The sequence below is a fragment of the Rana temporaria genome, chromosome 8 (assembly GCF_905171775.1).
Source record: "Rana temporaria chromosome 8, aRanTem1.1, whole genome shotgun sequence".
Lineage (NCBI taxonomy): Eukaryota > Metazoa > Chordata > Amphibia > Anura > Ranidae > Rana > Rana temporaria.
In genome coordinates this window covers 47,560,195-47,583,742 of record NC_053496.1, presented here as the reverse complement: position 1 = coordinate 47,583,742, position 23,548 = coordinate 47,560,195, and the positions used below count along the sequence as shown (strand labels likewise).

Here is a 23,548-nt window from a genome sequence, read left to right as displayed (position 1 = left end):
ATTTTGTGGCCTATAGTTAGACTTGCCATGTTAAAGTATGGCCGTCGTTCCCGCGTCAAATTTTTTTTTTTTTTTTTTTGCGTAAGTCGGAAAGGACGTAACTCACGTCGACGTTCAAAAAATGACGTCGGTGAGACGTCATTTCGCGCAAAGCACAGCGGGAAATTTCAAAACGGAGCATGCGCAGTACGTTCGGCGTGGGAACGTGCCTAGTTTAAATGATCCACGCCCCCTACCCGGATCATTTGAATTAGGGATTTACGCTACGCCGCCGCAACTTTACAGGCAAGTGCTTTGTGAATCAAGCACTTGCCCGTAAAACTTGCGGCGGCGTAATGTAAATGTGATACGTTACGCTGCCGCAGATGTACCTGAATCTGGCCCATTGACACCATTCCGGGAGCATTAATATTTTTACAGCGATCAGTGCTATGAAAATGCACTGATTACTGTAAAAATGACACTGGCAGTGAATGGGTTAACCACTAGGGGGCTAGAAAGGGGTAAGGTGTGTCCTAGGGAGTAATTCTAACTGTTAGGGGCGTGGCTACGAGTGACACGTCACTGATCACTGCTCCTGATGAGAGTGAGCAGACGAACAGTGACATGTCACTAGGCAGAACAGGGAGATGTTGTGTTTACACTGACATCTCCCCGTTCTTCAGCTCAGTGACACGATCGCGGGACACCGGCGGACATCGGGCACGGTCACAGAGCTCGAGGAAGGGTCACGAGTGTGCCGGCGCGTGCACGACCACACGGCGGCAAATTAAAGGGGACGTACCTGTACGCCCATCTGCCTGTCCGTGCCATTCTGTCGACGTATAAGTGCGTGCGGCGGTCCTTAAGTGGTTAAGTAGTGGAAGAGTATGGATTATTTTTGGAGAATAAGGATATTGTTTAGTGTCACTTTAAGATGCATATAGTTCTTCAATTCCATTTTAGATTCTTATCTTTATTGCACAATTGAATAGAATGTCCTGTGGTTTACATTCCAGACACAGGAAAGGCTGAGGCTACAAAACATGTCCCAGTTCAGACTAGGTTAAGACTGAGCAGAGGAACTGGTCTGGTGAGGCTGGGGCCTGGAGGTGTTCAGGTGAGACGTTGGACAGGTACAAGGAATGAGAAAACAGCTATACCGTCTGTTGCTATGTCTTTTGCTATTTATTTCTTTAGACACCAACATATAATGCCACTTCAAATGGTTCACACGGGATGACACATCAGAGATGCTACATAGGATCACACAGGACATCGGGACATGGACTATGAACCGTCTGCAGTTGGATGAGGAGAAGACAGAGCTGGGTCAATGGAAGAGGTACGGTAATGGGGATATTCCCGGTCTCACCGTAGGAGATTCAGCTTCCTTATCTCATTTTCAGTCAGTGTTTTCTCTGGATAAAGTTTGGTTTTAATTACAGGGAGTGGTTTTAGATTTTTAACTGACATCCCATGAAATATTGACTTTGGAGTGGGTTTTCCCAAGAACTGTACTGTAGCCTTTCACTTTTCTGTATGTAGCGCCTGGTTACTTTAGGTACCGGTGCTATTTAAATTTAAAGGGAGATGAAATTGTTATGCTTAACTACTTTAGACCCGGGCCATAGTAAAAAGACGGCCTCAAGGTGGCTCTATAAATCCGGGAGGCCGTCTTATTACGGCCTTGCGTCCTCCGGCCACTGGGGGGGGGGGCGCGCACCCCCGAGATGCCGATGCGCGTGGCTGGCGGCCGCGATGTCCGCCAGGTACCCGCGATCGGCAATGACAGAGCAGGGACGTGGAGCTCTGTGTGTAAACACAGAGCTCCACGTCCTGTCAGGGAGAGGAAACAGATGCTGTGTCCCTTGTACATAGGGACACAGCATCGGTTACCTCCCCCAGTCAGTCCCCTCCCCCCACAGTAAGAATCACTCCCAGGATACACATTTAACCCCTTCCTCGCCCCCTAGTGTTAACCCCTTCCCTGCCAGTCACATTTATACAGTAATCAATGCATTTTTATAGCACTGTTCGATGTATTAATGTGAATGGTCCCAAAAATGTGTCAAAAGTGTCCAATGTGTCCGCCGCAATATTGCAGTCCTGACAAAATTCGCAGATCGCCGTATTACTAGTAAAAAAAAACATAATAAAAAAAATGTCAGAATTCTATCCCCTATTTTGTAGCCACTATAACTTTTGCGCAAACCAATCACTATACGCTTATTGCAATTTTGTTTTACCAAAAAATATGTAGAATACGTCTAAACTGAGAAAAAAAATTGTTTTTTTTTTTATAAAAAAATGGGATATTTATTGTAGCAAAAAGTAAAAAATATTGTGGGTTTTTTCCAAATTTTTGCTCTTTTTTTGTTTATAGCGCAAAAAATAAAAACCTCAGAGGTGATCAAATACCACCAAAAGAAAGCTCTATTTGTGGGGAAAAAAGGACGTAAATTTTGTTTGGAAGGCACGTCGCACAACGGCGCAATTTTAATTTAAAGCGACGCAGTGCTGAAAGCTGAAATTTCGCCTGGGCAGGAAGGGGGTATATGTGCCCAGTAAGCAAGTGGTTAAAACAGGGTCTCTGTCTCAGCTTGGCTGTGCTGTGGGCTCATTCTGTTGTGCTGGGGTGCTCTTCCCACCCCTGTGCAGTAGATGGCAGCAGTGGAGTCAAGGTTTGGGTGCTCTTCCCCAGCAGCCATTCAGGAGGGTGTGGCCTCGCTGAGCATGCTGGGGGAGGGTATTTATGGGGCAGACGCCATTGGTTCTGGGTCGTCTTCGTCCAGTGTGGCACCCACCTTCAAGGTGGCCACATCACGGCGCCCCGGCGTTATGGCCTACCTGGTCGGTGCGTGCGTGCCACACGTTGTTCCTGGTTCCGGGGCCATGTTGGCCAGGAACATCTGAGCAGCGACGGGGACCCAGTGAGCGACTGGGTTCCCACCTTTGAGGATTCCAAGCAGTATTGCTGTTCGGTGGGGAGTCCATCTGAGGAGCGCCAATGAGAAGCTGGCGATCCAAAAGGGTCTCGACAAACCACCGTAAACCTTACTGAGCATCTGTGGGGCATCCTCAAATGAAAGGTGGAGGAGTGCAAGGTCTCTAACATCCACCAGCTCTGTGATGTCATCATGGAGGAGTGGAAGAGGACTCCAGTGACAACCTGTGAAGCTCTGGTGAACTCCGTGCCCAAGAGGGTTAAGGCAGTGCTGGAAAATAATAGTGGCCACACAAAATATGGACATTTTCACTTAGGGGTGTACTCACTTTTGTTGCCAGCGGTTTAGACATTAATGGCTGTGTGTTGAGTTATTTTGAGGAGACCGAAAATGTACAGTGTTATACAAGCTGTACACTCACTACATTGTAGCAAAGTGTCATTTCTTCAGTGTTGTCTCATAAAAAGATATAATAAAATAGTTACAAAAATGTGAGTGGTGTACTTACTTTTGTTAGATATATATATATATATATATACTGTATATATATATACCAGATGCCAGATAATGTCCTTAGCAGCCAGCTAACAGCCAGAGAAGCAGCTGGCCAAGCATGAATCAACCAGCTTAAACCACCACTTGGGTAAATTTCAGCTTAACCAGCACTGGCTCCCCTCTACCATTTCCTACTTTCGCTCCACATGATTATAAATATAGACACCTGTAAAATATATGAATGCCACATGGCATAATTCCATAAAAAAAATAGAATTCATTCACATTAAACTCATATAAAAACCCTCATACACAAAGCCATAAACTAGCTGTGTTCGGATCCTGATCTTAACACAGGCAGCCACACTGTGTAATACTCCCGCTGATCAAATTGTTCTGTCACACACGTGGACTGGCTCCTCCCCAATGTGTTTTGTCAATGTGACGACTTCTCCTCCACAAGAGGGGAAGAATTTTTTGATAGAGGTTTTTTTTTTATGTGGCTGCTTGTAATATTATTCGATTAACACTTGTCACTAGTTTATTGAGTTCAAATGTGGGATTAAAAGGAGGACTATAAGCACAGAGTGGGTATAGGAGGAGAGAGAAGAGCACCAGAAAGATGAGCTCATCAGCTTGCTGCTTCTCTTAACACTGTCCAGTCACAGGCTTTGGGAGGGACAAGACTTATAACTGTCAGGTAACAACATAAAATAAACAAAAAAATCTGCACACCGACCAGACACAGCTGTGCTGTAAAGCAGACCTGTGAGTCATTGTTCAAGTTTTTCTTTGAAATATATGTTCTCATAATCCCCTAAATGGTTTATATATTTATTCAATGATGCATATAAAAGCTCTTAAATAACCTGCGCAGAATTACATTTTAGAAGAACTACTTTTTTGTTTAGGATTCACGATATTCCACTTCTTCGGGCCGCAAAAGAAAATGATATCCAACAACTGAAAGAGCTTCTGGAAGATGAAAAATGTGACCCATTTCAGAGGGGTGAGTGATACTATTCTACAGAGCAGAAGACGCAGGAGGCGTGGCTTAAAGCTGAGCTCCAGACACTCAAACATTGATTTATATTTACAGAAGTTATAGAAACAAAAAAATCACCCCCCCCCCCCCTTCAAAATAATCACATTTTGTTGCTTTGCAGCCTGAAATGAAGACAGACATCGTTTTTGATTTTTCCAGCTGTATTTACTAGTGCCACTTATAACATCCAAGTGAAAGAGATAAAAAACCAACATTTCAAAAACAGAATCACTGAGTTGGAAAAAGGATCATCCCCTTATATCAGTATTTTGTTGAACAACCTTTTGCTTTAATTCCAGCCTTTAGTCTGCTGGTATACATCTCCACTATCTTCGCAAATCTAGACTTTGCAATATTTGCCCACTCTATGGGGGTTATTTACAAAAGGCAAATCCACTTTGCACTACAAGTGCAAACTACAAGTGCAAAGTGCACTTGAAATTGCACTGAAAGTGCACTTGGAAGTGCAGTCACTGTAAATCTGAGGGGCAGATATGAAATGAGGGGAAGCTCTGATGATTTTATTATCCAATCATGTGCAAGCTAAAATTCTGTTTTTTATTTTCCTTGCATGTCGCCCTCGGATCTACAGCGACTGCACTTCCAAGTGCACTTTCAGTGTAATTTCAAGTGCATTTTGCACTTGTAGTGCAAAGTGGATTTGTCTTTAGTAAATAACCCCCTTTGAGTCACTGGGGGTTATTTACAAAGAGCAATTCCACTTTGCACTATTTGTGCAAACTACAAGTGCAAAGTGCACTTGAAATTTCACTGAAAGTGCACTTGGAGGTGCAGTGGCTGTAGATCCGAGGGCGACATGCAAGGAAAATAAAAAAACTAAATTTTTGCACATGATTGGATAATAAAATCAGCAGCGCTTCCCCTCATATCAGATCTTCCCCTCAGATCTACAGCGACTGCACTTCCAAGTGCACTTTCAGTGCAATTTCAAGTGCACTTTGCACTTGTAGTGCAAAGTGGATTTGTCTTTCGTAAATAACCCCCATTGTCATGTTGGAAGGTAAACCTTCTTCCCATTGACAACTTTCTGGCAGAGGGCAGCAGATTTTCCTCAAGAATTTGATGGTACTTTGCCCCCATCCATCTTGCCACCCCCCCCCCCCCCATAACAGGGTAATACCTCCCCCCACCATAACAGGATATTACCACCTCAATGCTGTCTGTAGGAATAATAATATTTGGATGGTGGTGAGTTGTATTGGATTTCCACCAGACATATTGTTGGTGTTGAGGCCAAATGATAACATTTTTGTCTCACCTCACCATAACGCCATTTTTTTGTGTTGCTGCAAAATCTTCAAGGTGCGTTTAAGGTGGTCATATGAGACTAAAATGTAATTATTTGGCCTGAACACTAAACAATATGTCTTGCGGAAATCCAATACAACCCACCATCCAAATAACACCATTCCTACAGTAACGCATGGAGGTGGTACTATCCTGTTATGGGGGTGTTTCTCTGCAGCAGGGCCTGGAACACTTGTCAGGATAGAAGAAAATTGGATTGGGTTAAATACTATCAAATTCCCAAGGAAAATCTGCTGCCCTCTGCCAGAAAGGTGTCAATGGGAAGACGATTTACCTTCCAACATGACAATGACCCAAAGCACACAGCAAAAATGACCACACAGTGGTTGAAGGAGAAAAAGTTGAATGTCCTTGCATGGCCTAGTCAGAGCCCAGACTTAAACCCCATTGAAAATCTGTGGAATGACTTAAAGAATGCAGTCCACAAACGGTCACCATCACATTTAACTTAACTTGATCAGTTCTTCAAAGAAAAGTGGGCAAATAAAGTCTAGGGGCCAGATCCACGAAGCGCGGCGCTTCTTTACGGCCGGCGTAGTGTATCTCAGATACACTACGCCGCCGTAACTTACAGCGTATTTCCCGTATTCTCAAAGAATTTGCGCGGTAAGTTACAGCGGCGTAGTGTAACTGTGTCGGCGTAAGGGTGCACAATTCAAATGGATGAGATGGGGGCGTGTTTTATGGATATACGTCTTGACCCGACGTAAATGACATTTTTTATGAACTTAACCCGCAACAAGCCAATGCTTACGACCTGAACGTCCTTCTACGCAAAGCCCTATTCGCGAACGACTTACACAAACAATGTAAAATTTTCAAAATTCAACGCGGGAACGACGTCCATACTTAACATAGGATACGCCTCATATAGCAGGGGTAACTATGCGCCGAAAAAAGCCTTACGGAAACGACGTAAAAAAATGCGTCGACCGGACGTACGTTTGTGGATCACCGTATCTAGCTAATTTGCATACTCAACGCGGAAATCGACGGAAACGCCACCTAGCGGCCAGCGTAAATATGCACCTTAGATCCGACGGCGTACTAAGACGTACGCCAGTCGGATCTAGCCCAGCTTCAGGCGTATCTTGTTTTGTGGATACAAAACAAAGATACTCCGGAGCAAAATAGAAGTTACGCGGCGTATCAATAGATACTAAAGTCTGTAATTAAAGCAGAAGGTGGTCCAACAAAATACTGACACAAGGGGGAGTGATCTTTTTTCCAACTCAGTGATTCTCTTTTTGAATTTTTTAAATTTTTTCTGACATGTTGGGTTTATATCTTTCACTTGGATGTTATAAGTTGCACCAGTTAATACAGTTGGTTAAAACAAAAGCTGCGTCTGTCTTTATTTCAGGCTGCAAAGCAACAAAATGTGAATATTTTAACCACTTACCCCCCGGACCATATTGCTGCCCAAAGACCAGAGTACTTTTTGCGATTCGGGACTGCGTCGCTTTAACAGACAATTGCGCGGTCGTGCGACGTGGCTCCCAAACAAAATTGGCGTCCTTTTTTTCCCACAAATAGAGCTTTCTTTTGGTGGTATTTGATCACCTCTGCGGTTTTTATTTTTTGCGCTATAAACAAAAATAGAACGACAATTTTGAAAAAAATGAATATTTTTTACTTTTTGCTGTAATAAATATCCCCCAAAAATATATAAAAAAACATTTTTTTTCCTCAGTTTAGGCCGATACGTATTCTTCTACATATTTTTCGTAAAAAAAAATCGCAATAAGCGTTTATTGATTGGTTTGCGCAAAAGTTATAGCGTTTACAAAATAGGGGGTATTTTTATGGCATTTTTATTAATATTTTTTTTACTAGTAATGGCGGCGATCAGCGATTTTTTTTTTTGGTATTGCGACATTATGGCGGACACTTCGGACATTTTTGACACATTTTTGGGACCATTGGCATTTTTATAGCGATCAGTGCTATAAAAATGCATTAGATTACTATAAAAATGCCACTGGCAGTGAAGGGGTTAACACTAGGGGGCGGGGAAGGGGTTAAGTATGCCTGGGTGTGTTCTTACTGTGGGGGGGGGGGGGGTGGCCTCACTAGGGGAAACACTGATCCTCGGTTCATACAGTGTATGAACCGAAGAAAAGCATTTCCCCTGCTGACAGGAACGAGAGCTGTGTGTTTACACACACAGCTCCCGTTCCCCGCTCTGTACCGAGCGATCGCGTGTGCCCGGCGGCGATCGCGCCCGCCGGGCACACGCACGGGAGTCGGGGGCGAGCGGGGGCGCGTGCGCGCGCCTCCGGCGGCGCGCGTGCGCCCCTAGTGGCGGCTAAAGGGTAGGACGTCATAATACGTGATCTCGCCTAGGAGAGCCACCTTGTGGACGTATTATGACGGTGCGGCGACGGCAAGTAGTTAAAGGGGGGTGATTATTTTCTATACCCACTGTGTGTGTGTGTATGTATGTATGTATGTATGATATATATATATATATATATATATATATATATATATATATATATATATATATTCCTCAATAGCCACAAAGGATATATATTCACTTGATGTGTACCAAATGCCTTTACAAACCCAGATATTGTAAAATCGTACATCACTCTGATGTACATAGCCTGTGCCAAACAGGCTCCACCCACTACAGGCTGCCTGTAGAAAACTACAGAAGGGGGGCGGAGACAAGACCAGTCACCGTGCACAATGAAAAGAGAGCTGCACTGAGCGGTCTTTATTACAGGAAAAGTTTTCCGCAAATTTTCTGATCCTGGAGTTCAGCTTTAAAGCAAGCTTAAAAGAGTGTCTATACTCACCTCTCCAGGGGCCTGTGTCTTCTACCTTCCTCTATTTCAGATCTGCAGACTCCTAGGACATTTGACACTTCTAGGTCTGTCAGATGCCTGTGTCTACCCGCTGCACAAGGTAGTTCCATGTGAAGCCAACATGTGATTGGCTAATTAGCAATTTGTCTTACCAAGCAATTGAACAGGTATGCCTAATAAAGTGGCCAGTGCATGTATATGTGTGTGTGTGTATATATATATATATATATATATATATATATATATATATATATATATATATATATATATATATATATATATATATATATATATATATATATATATATATATATATATATATATATATATATATATATGTTTGGGGGTTCTCAGTAACGTGTTTGGGGGTTCTCAGTAACTTTCTAGTAAAAAAAATGCAGATTTTTACATGTAGGAGAGGAATGTCAGAATTGGCCTGTACTGGTAGTAGTGTAGTGGTTAATATTAACAATACATATTTGATGCCAGGTCTACTATAAAGAAGCCTGATTATGTTTATTTCAGAATATACATCTATTTTTGTACACACAGGCGCTAAGGGAGAGACGGCTCTACATGTGGCTGTCCAGTACAAGAACCTGGAGGCTGTGAATGTTCTTCTAGATGAGGCACCTGAACTGATTAACCAGCCTATGACCTCTGACTTATATCGTGGTAAGCCTGTAGTTGAATAAGAGTCTGTAGACTGGTCCTGTAGATGTGTAAGAGAGTGGTCTGTAGACTAGTCTTGTATCTGTATATGAGGGTGGTCCAGAGGCTGGTCATGTAGCTGTATAGGGGTGGTCCAGGGACAGGTCTTGTAGTTGTGTAGGGTATGGGCCACTGGCCGGTCTTGTAGCTGTATAAATGGTGATCCAGAGACTGGTCCTGTAGCTGTAAAAGAGGGTGGCCTGAAAACTGGCCCTGTATATGTATAAGAAGGTGGTCTGTAGACCAGTCCTGTAGCTGTATAAGAGGGTGGTCCAGAGGCTGGTCCTGCAGTTGTATAAGGGGAGTGGTCCATAAAATGGGCCTGTAGCTGCATAGGGGTAGTCCAGAGACCGGTCCTGTAGCTGTATAAGAGGGTGGTCCAGAAAGTGCTCCTGTAGCTGTATAAGTGGATGGTCCAGAAACTGGTCCTGTAGCTGTATAAGAGGGTGGTCTATGGGTTGGTCCTGTAGCTGTATAAGAGGGTGGTCCAGAAACTGGTCCTGTAGCTGTATAAGAGGGTGGTTCAGAGGCTGGTCCTGTAGCTGTATAAGGAGGGTGGTCCAGAGGCTGGTCCTGTAGCTGTATAAGAGGGTGGTCTATGGGTTGGTCCTGTAGCTGTATAAGTGGGTGGTCCAAAAACTGGTCCTGTAGCTGTATAAGAGGGGGGCCAGAGGCTGGTCATGTAGCTGTATAAGAGGGTGGTCTATGGGTTGGTCATGTAGGTGGTCTATGGGGTGGTCCAGAGGCTGGTCCTGTAGCTGTAACTATTATTATTATTTTTAACAGTAATAATACATATTATTATTAGTATTATTATTGTTGTTATTATTGTTTCAATTTCCTTTTCAGGTCAGACTGCCCTACACATTGCTGCCGTCAACCAGAACATGAACCTAGTTAGTGCTCTGATCCACAGAGGTGCCAATGTCAGATCTTCAAGAGCTACTGGAAGTTTCTTTGCGCTGAATCCCAAAAACCTGTTTTATTTTGGTGGGTTTTTCATCAGGTGATCAAATATTTTTAGCACTCGCCTTTAAAGGAGAAACTTTACTGCAACCGCTCGCAAATATATACCGTATATACACTATATTTCCAAAAGTATTGGGATGCTTTCCTTTACATGCACATGAATTTTAATGGCTTCTCAGTCTTAGTAAGTAGGGTTCAATATCGAGTTGGCCCACCCTTTGCAGTTATAACAGCTTGAACTCTTCTTCCAAAAGCGCATTTGTGAGGTCAGACACTGATGTTGGATGAGAGGGTCTGGCTCACAGCCTCCGGTCTAATCCATCCCAAAGATGTTCTATCAGGTTGAGGTCAGGCCAGTCAAGTTCCTCCACCTCAAACTCGCTCATCCATGTCTTCATGGACCTTGCTTTGTGCACAGTCATGTTGGAACAGGAAGGGGCCATCCCCAAACTGTTCCCACAAAGTTGGGAGCATGAAATTGTCCAAAATGTCTTGTCATGCCCGAGCCTTAAGAGTTCCCTTCACTGGATCTAGGGGGCCAAGCCCAACTCCTGAAAAACAACCCCACACCATAATCCCCCTCCACCAAATGATTTGCACCAGTGCACAATACAGGGTCTATAAAGACATGGATGAGCGAGTTTGGAGTGGAGGAACTTGACTGACCTGTACACAGTCCTGACATCAACCCAATAGAACACCTTTGGGATGAATTAGAGCAGAGACTGTGAGCCAGGCCTTCTCATCCAACATCAGTGCCTGACCTCACAAATGTGCTTCTGGAAGAATGGTCAAACATTCCCATAGACACACGCCTAAACCTTGTGGACAGCCTTCCCAGAAGAGTTGAAGCTGTTATAGCTGCAAAGGGTGGGCCAACTCAATATTGAACCCTACAGACTAGGACTGGGATGCCATTAAAGTTCATGTGTGTGTAAAGGCAGGCGTCTTACTTTTGTCAATACTTTTGGTAATATAGTGTATATATGTATATATAAATATATGTGTGTGTGTATATATATATATATATATATATATATATATATATATATATATAGATAGATAGATGTAGCTCATAAAATTAGAATAGCAGCTAGTGAAAACTCAAAATTCAGTATCTAGAAAATTTGAATATTTCATAAGACCATTAAAAAATGTTTTAAATGCAGAGATGTTGGCTTACTGAAAAGTATGTCCATGTACAGTATAGTATGCACAATATTTGGTCAGGACTACTTTTGCATGAATTACTGCATCAATGCGGTATGGCATGGAGGTGATCAGTCTTTGGAACTTCTGAGATGTTATGGAAGCCCAGGTTTGTTTGATAACGGCCTTCAGCTCTTCTGCATTGTTGGGTCTGGTGTCTCTTATCTTTCTCTTGACAAAACCTCACAGATTCTCTATGGGGTTTAGATCAGCGAGTTTGCTGGTCAATCAAGCACAGTGATTCACGATCATTAAACCAGGTATTGATACATGTGGCAGTATGGGCAGGTGCCAAGTCCTGCTGGAAAATGAAAATGGCATCTCCATAAAGCTGGTCAGCAGAGGGAAGCATGAAGTGCTTTAGAATCTCCTAGTAGAGCTGCGCTGACTTTGGACTTGATAAAACACAGTGGACCCACACCAGCAGATGACATGGCTCCCCAAATAATCACTGACTGTGGAAACTTTACACTGGACCTCATGCAACTTGGATTCTGTGTCTCTCCATTCTTCCTCCAGACTCAGGGACCCTGATTTCCAAATTAAATGCAACATTTTCCACAGTCAGTGATGATTTGGGGAGCTATGTCATCTGCTGATGTCGGTCCACTGTGTTTTATCAAGTCCAAAGTCAGTGCAGCTCTACCAGGAAATTCTAGAGCACTTCATGCTTCCCTCTGCTGACCAGCTTGATGGAGATGCTGATTTCATTTACCAGCATGACTTAGCACCTGCCAACATTGCCAAAAGTGCCAATACCTGGTTTAATGATCATGGTATCACTGTGCTTGATTGGCCAGCAGACTCGCCTGGTCTAAATGGGATCTAAACCCCATAGAGAATCTGTGGGGTATTGTTACGTGTAAGATGAGACACACCAGACTCAACAATGCAGAAGAGCTGAAGGCTGCTATCAAAGCAACCTGGACTTCCATAACACCTCAGATGTGCCACAGGCTAATCGCCTCCACGCCATGCCACATTGATGCAGTAATTCATGCAAAAGGAACCCTGACCAAATATTGAGTGCATACTATACTGTACATGCACATACTTTTCAGTAAGCCAACATCTCTGTAGTAAAAATCCTTTTTTTTATTGGTCTTATGTAATATTCTAATTTTCTAAGATACAACATTTTGGGTTTTCTCTTGCTGTACGCCATAATCATCAAAATTAAAAGAAAGAAATGCTTGAAATACAGTATATGACTCTTTGTGTAATGCATCTACCTGTATGAGTTTCACGTTTTTAATTGAATTACTGAAATACATTAACTTTTTGATAATATTAAAATTTTATGAGATGCACCTGTACTGTAGATATACTTTATATAGTGTGTGTGTGTGTGTATATTTATATATATATAAATATATACATAGATACAAATTTACAGTATGTACAGAATGGTAGCAGGTCAAGATCTGCAATAAAGGTTACTGAAATCATTTTCCTATGTAGAGTGGTTAGATTTAAATTCATAAGTCATTTTTAATCTTTGTAAATTAGCAGATTTTATTAAATGAATATCTGGGGATTCCACGACGACAGTCCTTGATCAGGCACTTCCTGCTATGGGGTGACTACTCTCTGAACCTGTCTGCCAGTTGTGCTCCTGCAGTGTCACTCTCACACATATGCCCCTAACAGAGACAACAAGCAACCATACGGACACACTTTGTGCAGACACTGTGGGGCAGATCCACAAAGAAAGTACGCCGGCGTATCTACTGATACGCCGGCGTAATTTCAAATTTCTTGCGTTGTATCTTTGTTTTGAATCCTCAAAACAAGATACGACGACATCTGGGTTAGATCCGACAGGCGTACGTCTTCGTACACCTTCGGATCTTAGATGCAATTCTTCGGTGTCCGCTGGGTGGCGTTCCCATCGTATTCCGCGCCGAGTATGCAAATTAGCTATTTCCGACGATCCACGAACGTACGAGCGGCCGTCACATTCCTTTACGTCGTTTCTAGTCGGCTTTTTTCGGCGTATAGTTAAAGCTGCTATTTGGTGGCGTACGCAATGTTAAGTATGGCCGTCGTTCCCGCGTCAAATTTTTAAAATTGTATTTTGTTTGCGTAAGTCGTCCGTGAATGGGGCTGGACGCCATTTACGTTCACGTCAAAACCAATGACGTCCTTGCGACGTCATTTAGCGCAATGCATGGCGGGAAATTTAGGGACGGCGCATGCGCAGTTCGTTCGGCGCGGGGACGCGATTCATTTAAATGAAACACGCCCCCTACTCGCCGCAATTGAATTCCGCTCCGTTAGGCCGCGAGAGAAACACTACGCCGCCGTATGTTATGGTATAGTATGGTATGTTGTATAATTACCAGACCAGCAGGGAGCAAAAAAATTGTAATTGTTGTCCAACGTTTATCCAGTAGGTCCATTTTGCAGCAAAACTCTGGTGAATTATAATTCTTTTGTGCTTTGCAGGTGAACATATCCTTACCTTTGCAGCTTGTGTAGGTGATGCGGAAATTGTCAAACTACTTCTAGATAATGGAGCTGATTTGCGGGCCCAGGATTGCTGGGGTGAGTATATTGTTTTTAAAGCTCAAAAATATTTAAATATTGGTTCAAATATTATGGTTCTCTAGCATTATTAAGAAAAACCCTGGCTGCAATACTCACCTCTTCTCAGGTACTGTTCCTTGCAGTAAAGCTTCTTTACCACAAGATGTCCACAGTCTTCTGGGAATAGTAACACCCAGCATATGTAAGCCATGCTATGATTGTAGAGCATTAAGGGCCCGCCCCTGAGGAGGCATGACTATGATGGTCTGCATTCACAGTGTGCAGAGAGCTGTGCTGACTCCATCACTTCGGTTCCACTTTTTGCATGACTGAGAACCACTGCTGGGAGAAGATCAGAAGAGGAAGAAGACCCAGTGTGCCACCTAACAAGCCTGAGGCTATCCAAAAAAAGTGTATATGTGTACATATATATATGTATATATAAATATATATTTCTACCGTATATATAAGAAAAATGCATAGTATACACAAGGAGGGGGCCTCCAGGAGGGGGGGAAGAGATCAGATGGGGGTAACCTGTGGGTTTACTTCCTGAGTGCTGTGATGTGTTATTTCCTCAGTCTATGCTTTATGAGTCACTCACTACTAGGGATGAGCTTGGAAGTGTTTGGATCCAATACAAACCCATGTGAGCCAGCCTGCCAGAAAGCCCTCTTGCTGTACTGGATCAATCATTTGCGGCGGAGATTCCTGCCACACAGCTGTGTATATACATGCCCCTTGAAACTATGCTGATCCAGGTTGGGCAATGCAGATGATTGGCCCAGTACAGGTGACAGCTTCCTGGTAAGCTCACTAACATAGGTTTGGACTAGGATTACGTCCTACTCATCGCAGACCCTGTGTTAAAGCCCAACCCAGCCTCAGTTCCCCAGCCCCTCCCTTTCTCCCTGCTGGACACTCACAGCATATGCTTTTCTTTTTTCCATTTCCATTTTTTCCAAAATGTATACTCATCTTTTCCAATGTCAATAGGCCAGTTACGTCATATGCTGGGTCTTCTTCTTCAAATTTTCTCTGACCCAGGGTCATCCTATGCTTATGCAAAGAGCAATGTTACTGTGATAACACAACTCAATACAATATGAATGGATTGCACCATGGTGACACCTCCTTAGGGCCATGACCAGTGTATTCAGGATATCCCTATTACCATACCCCTTTTTCTCCCAATACCTTTCCCTTCCCCCACCCCAGTCACATAACCTTAATAATAATACAACCGAGACCACACCTGAGTTTGGAGTATAACTGGCCATACCAGCCTTTTTATTATTACCAAAATAATTAATTAAATAATTAAATAATTTCCAAATAAACATTCTTTTTAACACACACACACCCAGCCTGTTGGTCTTTGACGTCACCCTGAACTTAAAAACATTACTTAAAACATTAACACCACTACACATTTACCATACCAGGCCTCCAGCCGTATCGCAGTGCCACCATACCCGTATTCCAGCAGACACTGTTCCACTGGAATACCCCAGAGGGGCCCATACCACAGATGAACCCCCCACACTTCCATCAGATCTGTTACCTTCCACCATCAAAGACCAAGGACACCGCCGTTCCCCTACTGTTATTGATAAGCATACCCCCTGGCACAACTCCAGGGCATAACCCATTCTGCCTCTGAGCCAAATTTCATAATAGTAAAGCACGCAGACAAGAGGGAAATTCAGTCTACATCCTTTGCCATCCCAACAGCAAGAGAGGCGGAACCTTTATTGGTCTCACAGCTTTATAGACAGAGTGACATAGCAATCATCATTCTTATGGGTACATCTGATTGGCTAATCCATATATAGTCTTCTCTTGTGACGTCTCTGCTTGCCACAAGGTCTTTCACTCAGACGCCATAATTGCTTCTTCGATGGAGGGGGCAGGAAAGAGGGGGTTGATTATGAGTAGGGAGTACAAAGACATCTGTTTTCAGTTTTACTTGCCGGGCCGAGATTTAACTCTATAGTGACTCTTTTAAGAAAAATAATAGTATTGTAATACACTATATATAGATAGATAGATAGATAGATAGATAGATAGATAGATAGATAGATAGATAGATAGATCAATAAATAAAACAATATAAGAAAGGAAAGCAATATTTTAGTGGCTAGGAGAACAATAACATAAACACAAAATAATCATTTTATTAACTCCATCACATTATGACGACCCGCATCCAGAAATCCTGAAAGAAAAGACACAAAAAACAAACCACACAACAGTACCAACATAGGGAGGGTGGTTGGGAAAACTGCCTCCTTCCATTCTGTCTTCCTGCCGCACTGTGCCCGAGACCCCGCCACCCCTTCTTATACCGATCCTCCCCTTCAACTAAACTTTCCCAGTCAGCCCCTCCTTACCACCACCTCCCCCAAAACTTAACCCTGTGCAGTCTCTCCTGCACATGGTCAAGCCCAGCCCTCCGTTATTTGGTTCTTTTTGTTTCTCCACTCCAGGTTTTACTTGATGACCATTGATTCATGGTATTTCCTCTTCTGGGTTAAATGCTTCAGTTGTTAGGGGTTATTAAGGGAGGGTGCTAGTGAGAAGTGGAGTAGGATACCTGGACATTAACTTCATTCCTCACCTCCAGTCCACATCAGCTAGCATAGATATCACTAGTTGCCCATTCTTTGCACTTCTGCACTCGTCCGCTACCCATAGACACCAATGTGTCTGTGGGTGTGTGAGGACCTTCTATTGGGAACATGGGCTCATTTTGAGATGTTGTCTACACACACATTACAGAATCTGGATCCCCAGCCTCTTGTACACTCCATCCTTACCTCCCATTATCAAAAACTTGGACCTCTCCTCAGCAAAATAGGAGAATTATGTGAAACCTCAAGATTAGAAACCCTCCATGCTCCACGACATGGATCTGCTAGAGAGATTTAGGATAACGCTTGAGAAAAAGTTATTAAATTGGTTTTAAAATAATCATAAAAATTATTTCATGAATGTATACTATTTTTATTCAAATCTTTTACCCTTTGTGTTTATGATATCAACAGGCAACACGGTTCTGCACATTCTCGTTCTACAACCCAATGCAAATCTTTTGTGTCAAATGTTTGACTTCCTGTTGTCCCAGGATTGCAAACCTCATGAGAAGCGTCTGAATGAGATCACCAACAGACAGGGACTCACCCCACTGAAGTTGGCTGCTGTTGAAGGAAATGTGGTGGTAAGTAAATGCTCTGTTTTAAAGTGGACCTGTATTGTGGAGGCGGTGCCCGAAAAAGACAGACAAAAGGCAACATCACCAGTATTGCCTGGGGTCTACCTGCATGTGGGAGGGTGCAGCGTGGTGCTGCAGCAATAACACAGTCCAGTTACAAATAGAAAGGACTTGTATTGTAGTCAGAAAACAACAATCCCCTGCGAAAGGCAGCCCAACTGGGAACATTCACTGGTGAACAGAAGATGGTAGCAGAGCAGATCTGAGGGGCAGATGGTCCGAGCCCAAGCAGGGAGGTTTCCAGGTGAAGTGGCATATTCCTTACTCATCTGGAACATTTCTGTGCTGATATTATTGTCCCTGACAGATGGGAGACCTGTCCCTACACTAAATGCGCAGAAAACTCAGGAGCTATGGTCTTAAATAGACTCTGCCTGGCCCAAGGTGGCCACCATAGTTACATGGGCTGTCAGCATCCAAAGCAGATTGCTGCCCCAGTGACCCAGGAAACCATAGAGGAACCATGTTCCTCTTTACTTCCTCTCTCTCTCTCTGCACTGTTGAGCACTACCTGCAGTGGAGAAAATAGACTACACCATCCTACAGTACATGCAGCCAGTCTTATTCCCATCATTGTCTTACCATGCCTTGTTCTGCAGTGGGCCGATGTGTGTATTTGGCCATTTTGGCAGATGGGCAGGGCTTTATTTCCTTGTGTCAGACTTGACCCACCCCTTAATAATTGATTGGTTTGAGAATGTTCAAGAAGTAGCATAAGGTATAAAAGAATCACCAATCTACAGAATAAAGCAGCTGGGTCCTTGCATTACAGGTCCTCAGTTACAGCTTCCTCTCCATCAAAGAGAATGGTGAGTGGCACAACAAGTACATCTTCAAATCTCACTCCAAATCTGGTGAGACTGGCAGTCAGTGGCAGCAGTGCCTTAGATCTCACAGAGCAGATGTGTAAATATAATGTTGTAGTACAGAAGAGCTAAGGTACCCTCATCAGGAAATGCTCTGCTATTTTTCAGGAGGATGAAAAAAATGTAAATATTGTAGGGCACTGCTTAGATACAATTAACATTCTAGATGTCCCTATTACATAGCAATTCTTCAATTTTTGAGTTGGATGGACTCAGATGTAGATGTCCTCAATGAATTTCAGTTTGAGAGGCTTGGAATACATGACAGCAAGCCACAGCTAGACTTCAGCTCTAAATTAAAATTATAAAAAAAAAAAAAAAATATATATATATATATATATATATATATATATATATATATAATATGTATTATATATAGTGTGTGTGTGTGTGTGTGTGTGTGTGTGTGTGTGTTTTTGTTCTGTGTCCCCTTTGGAGAAATTTCCCATCAGTTGTTCTCCTAATGCCCTGTACACACGATCGGTCCGTCTGATGAAAACAGACAGATGGACAGTTTTCATCGGACGAACCGATCGTGTGTGGGCCCCATCATTTTTTTTCCCATTGCTGAAAAAAATTAGAACCTGTTTTAAAAAATGTTTATGGTTAAAAAACCGATAGAAAAAAACGATCGTCTGTGGGGAAATCCATTGGTCGAAAATCCATGCATTCTCAGAATCAAGTCTACACATGTTCGGAAGCATTGAACTTCATTTTTCTCAGCACGTCGTAGTGTTTTACGTCACCGCGTTGGACACGATCGGATTTTTAACCGATGGTGTGTAGGCAAGACTGATCAAAGTCAGCTTCATTGGATATCTGATGAAAAAATCCATCGGTCCATTTTCATCAGACGAACTGATCGTGTATACAGGGCATAACAGTACATGAGGGTACATTTTCACATTATACTTGTAGACAGCAATAAAACCAGAGATTCTTGCTGGTGTTGGGTTTAAATGGTCAATACAATTTTTCTGGCAGATGTTCCAGCACTTGATTCAGAAGAAACGAAAAACCCAATGGACATTTGGCCCAGTTACTACCGTGATGTATGACATTTCGGAGATCGATACATGCGAAGGACAATCCATACTGGAGTTGATTGCATTATCAAACAAGAGCCAGGTGAGTCAAAAAAATTATATTTTATTACATTTGGTCTTTCATATTGCAAGTAATGTCTAGTTGATGCAGAGACAGGAGAGACTCCCTCCCCAACTGCTCCCCGTACAAAATGGTTTCTAGGCTGGGTGCCTCTTCCCAAAGAGTCAGCTGCTCAATTTGTTGCATTAATCCAATACATAATAAATCATGTTTTTTTGTTTTTGTTTTTTTAGGCTAACAAAATATTAAACATTTCACCTATAAAAGAGCTGTTACTGAAGAAGTGGAAGACAACCGGGCGCCCATACATATGGATGTTATCCATAATTTATCTGATATATATGGTTTGTGTGTCCCTCTGTTGTGCCAACCGACCTATCAAACCACGAGAAGACAATAAGACCAATTCAATGGACATCACCTTGTTTGTTCAGAAAACCCTACAAGTGAGACAATCCAGAATATTTATATAATATGTGAATATTTGTTAAATGAAATCAGTACTGAAATGAATACAGAAGATGTTGCTGCTGCAGTGCTGACATTATTCTGAAAAAGCTAGTTATCTGGCTGTAGGGGGTGTGGATAAGTTCAAGTTCAGGAAAATTTAATGATGGGCTAACTTTTTATGACATCAGTTTGTAGGGTCATGGCTTATCGACACTTACCTTGTCCCAATTCATTAAAAGGACATGCAACTTCTTGTTCTAAGTCACACAGCATCCAGTGCATGCCTTGCCATTTTAATGTTACATCACAAATTAAGAAGTGCCGATGTGATGAAAGGCTACATGGTGAGCTTTGCCTGGTTGTGTCAGATCTGATTACTGTTTAGCTCTCACTTGCAGAGCTCTAGATCCCCAGGGATTGTGGGATATATAGTTTCTTCACTGAAAGTGTCAGTTCTCACACTACAGACAGGGGTCATGCATTAATCTGTGCAGTGCGAAGCCACATACTTCATATTTGAACACAAACAGAAACTTCTGACACCAGAATGTGAAAACTATTTCTACTGTACTATAGCCAGTGTGTACAGGGCAACAAATGGCACCATGAAACTACATATTCATATAACATCTTATGTAAGTGAAAAGCAAAAAGTGCATGTAGGAAGGTTTATAATATCTTTAAAATGTATCTAAACCCAAGAATAAAAATGTAATATATTTCAGTTTACTAGTTCTTAGATATGGTGGCTGCATTTGTTTTATTTTTTGGGTGCTTTTTCCCTTTATTTTACCTTGGTGATCATTCCAGTAACACTTCATGTCCTAGGGTGAGAGTGTTCACTGTATCTCTAGCCACTTGGTGCCCAGAGGCTCTCATATATCGTCCTGGGCTTTGTGGGGCTATACCTGAATGATGCCTGCAGCTACAGGCATCATTCAGATATCATCATTTTCAGCCAGCGATTCCCTACACCATACGAATGATCATAGCAGCTGTGCTGCTGCTTGATCATTCTTATGGGTGGCGAAAAGGGACACCCCCCTCCCGCCGCCCTCCGGTGCTTCTACCAACTCACCGCTGCGATCGGTGAGTCGGAGAACGGATCCGCTGGCCCCGGATGCTAGACATAGAGATTTCCGGCGGACCAGATGGTCGTCAGAGTCTCTATGATTGTCAGAGGCCGGGCATGATGTTATGACATCACGCCAGGCCTCTGAATTAAAAAAATTGGCTGGGAAGCGGTGATCATTTTTTAATTTATTTTAGGCTTCCCAGTCTAGTGGTGAGATGTGGGGTCTTATTGACCCCATATCTCACTGTAAAGAGGTTCTGTCCTGTCATGTCATATTCCTATTACAAGGGATGTTTAAATTCCATGTAATAGGAATAAAAGTGATCAATTTTTTGAGAAGCAGCTCTGATGCAAACAAGCCCCAAACTAGTGTGCCCAGTGAACTGGCCAATTCACTTGAGTTCTGATGTAAACCGGTTCACTTGTTTTTAAAAACAAACATCAAAGCTCCACGGTTGCTCCAGTTCAATACCAGCTTCCTTTATCCACCACTATTAGTTGTAGTGTTCCTCAGAAAGTTAAATCAAAATCATGGGGTCATAATTCCCTAATTAGAATAGACAAATTGAAATAGAATAGATTGCAAAGTTCAGCTACAACAAAATGCACCTTTGGTACAGCCTTGAGAAATAGAGTAGAGACACAGGTAGCTATGGACTGATCCAACCCATGATTGCCCATTCACAACTGACGTTGGTCTTTGATTGTGCTATATTTTTGTGAATTACTGAATATAAATACACTTGTACTGACTGCTTTTTTAACCATTACCCTGTTTTCTTGCACAACACAGGAATCTTACATCACCTCCACAGACTACCTAAGACTGGTTGGTGAGATCATATCTGTTATTGGAGCATGTATTATTTTGATGATTGAGGTGAGATTTCAGAATTCCCAGATCTTGGAGGGGTAGGAGAAGGGGTGATATAGAGAGGACGCTTGGGGGGAAGGAGAGGTGATGGTACAGAGGGTGTGGTGCTGGAAAGAAAGAAAAGCAATGGTATGGGGGAACTTGAGGGGGAGGAGAGTACAGAAAGGTGTTGGAATTGAAGTAGAGGCAATGGTGCAGGGGAATGCAGGAGGAGAATGAGAGGTGATGGTACAGATGGGATACTGGAGGGAAAGGCGAGCAAAGATAGAGGGAATCTGCAGTGAAAGAAGAGGTGATGGTAAAGAATGTAAAGAAGAAGCAATAAGTAGTGGAGGTGATGTTCAATAGAGGCACAGAGGAAAGGAGAAGTGACAATACAGGTAGACAATGCCGTAGAAGGGGAGGTGAAGGTCAGGCCGCGTACACACGGTCGGTCAAAACCAATGGAAACGGTTCGGACCGTTCTCATCTGATGGACTGATTGTGTGTACGTGGCCTAAGAGGGGGCAATGAAGGGGAAAGAGGTGATGGTACAGGGGTACTGGAATATAAGAGAAGAAGTGTAAGAGGGATATTGGAGTGGAAGGAGAGGCAATTCTGCAGGGGAATGCTGGAGGGAAAGGAGAGGCGATGGTAAAGGTGAGGCACTGGAGGTGAAGGAAAGACGATGGTACAGGGGGTTCACTGAAAAGAAAAAAAAGCAATGGTATGGTGGACACTTAAGGGGGAAGAAAAAGAAAAGGTACAGAGGGCAACTGGAAGGACAGGAGTGGAAATCGTACAAGGGGAAGCTGAATGGGAAGTAGAAGTACTGATACAGAGTGATGCTGGAGGGGAAGGAGAGGGGGGATATTTGAGGGGAAGAATAAGCCATTGTTTGGAGGGAACACTGGAAGAGAAGGATATGTGATGGTAGAGGGGAACACTGGAGGGAGCAGAGAGTTGATAGCACAAGGGGAACTCTGGAGGGAAATGGGGTGGATCTGGTACATTGGGGGGAGGGGGTGCTGGAGAGGAAGGGTAAGCAAAAGTACAGAGGGTGCTAGGGGGAGAGAGAGTCAATGGTAAATGGGCTCACTGGATGAGAGAAGAGAAGGCATTGACATAAGGGGGACACTGTAAGAAAAGTGGAGGCAGTGGCACTAGGGGGACACTGGAGGGAAAGGAGAAGTGATAGTACAGACGGATGCTGGAGAGAAAAGGAAGTAATATGGTAAAGCAAGGGGGGGGGGTACTGAAGAGAAAAAGATAGAGAGTATAAATTAGAGATAAAGAAGAGAAAATTAAAACGGGGTGCAAAAGTGGAAGGAGAGAAATGGTACAGAGGGGACATTGGAGGGGAATTGAATGAACTGATATGGGGGTACTGAATGGGAAGGAGAGGAAGCAGGAGGACATTAAATAGGAAGGTAAAAAAAGGTACATGGAAACACTGGAGGGGGGGCAGCACATTGACACTTTAGGCCCCGTACACACGGTCGGACAAAACCGATGAGAATGGACCGAGGTTCAGTTTCATCGGTCCAAACCGACGGTGTGTATAGCCCATCGGTCTGTTTTTCTTCGGTCCAAAATGTAAAAACATGCTTCAAAACCGAACCGATGGACCGCTGCCGATCGGTCCAAACCGATGGTTAGTACAGAAAAGCATCGGTTCAAAACCCACGCATGCTCAGAATCAAGTCGACACATGCTTGGAAGCATTGAAATTTGTTTTATTCAGCACGTTGTGTGTTTGACGTCACCGCGTTCTGACCCAATCGTCTTTTGGAACGATGGTGTGTACACACATCAGGCCACTTCAGCGGTGAACCGATGAAAACGGTCCGTCGGACCATTCTCATCAGTTTTGTCCGGCCGTGTGTACGGGGCCTG

At 43.2% G+C, this 23,548-nt stretch overlaps 1 protein-coding gene across 1 annotated transcript in view; it reads left to right on the top strand.

Moving 5' to 3' along the window:
* The first annotated feature begins 1,003 nt into the window (after positions 1–1,003).
* LOC120946901 (transient receptor potential cation channel subfamily V member 6-like) overlaps positions 1,004–23,548 on the top strand; it is a 39,822-nt gene continuing 17,277 nt past the window's right edge. The window contains exons 1-10 of the mRNA XM_040361724.1: positions 1,004–1,099; positions 1,180–1,324; positions 4,334–4,431; positions 9,162–9,284; positions 10,170–10,310; positions 13,947–14,045; positions 17,075–17,247; positions 19,152–19,295; positions 19,508–19,720; positions 21,593–21,679. Of these exons, the coding sequence (XP_040217658.1) occupies positions 1,233–1,324; positions 4,334–4,431; positions 9,162–9,284; positions 10,170–10,310; positions 13,947–14,045; positions 17,075–17,247; positions 19,152–19,295; positions 19,508–19,720; positions 21,593–21,679 (1,170 nt within the window). The 5' untranslated portion in view covers positions 1,004–1,099; positions 1,180–1,232. The remainder of the gene's footprint in view (positions 1,100–1,179; positions 1,325–4,333; positions 4,432–9,161; positions 9,285–10,169; positions 10,311–13,946; positions 14,046–17,074; positions 17,248–19,151; positions 19,296–19,507; positions 19,721–21,592; positions 21,680–23,548) is intronic.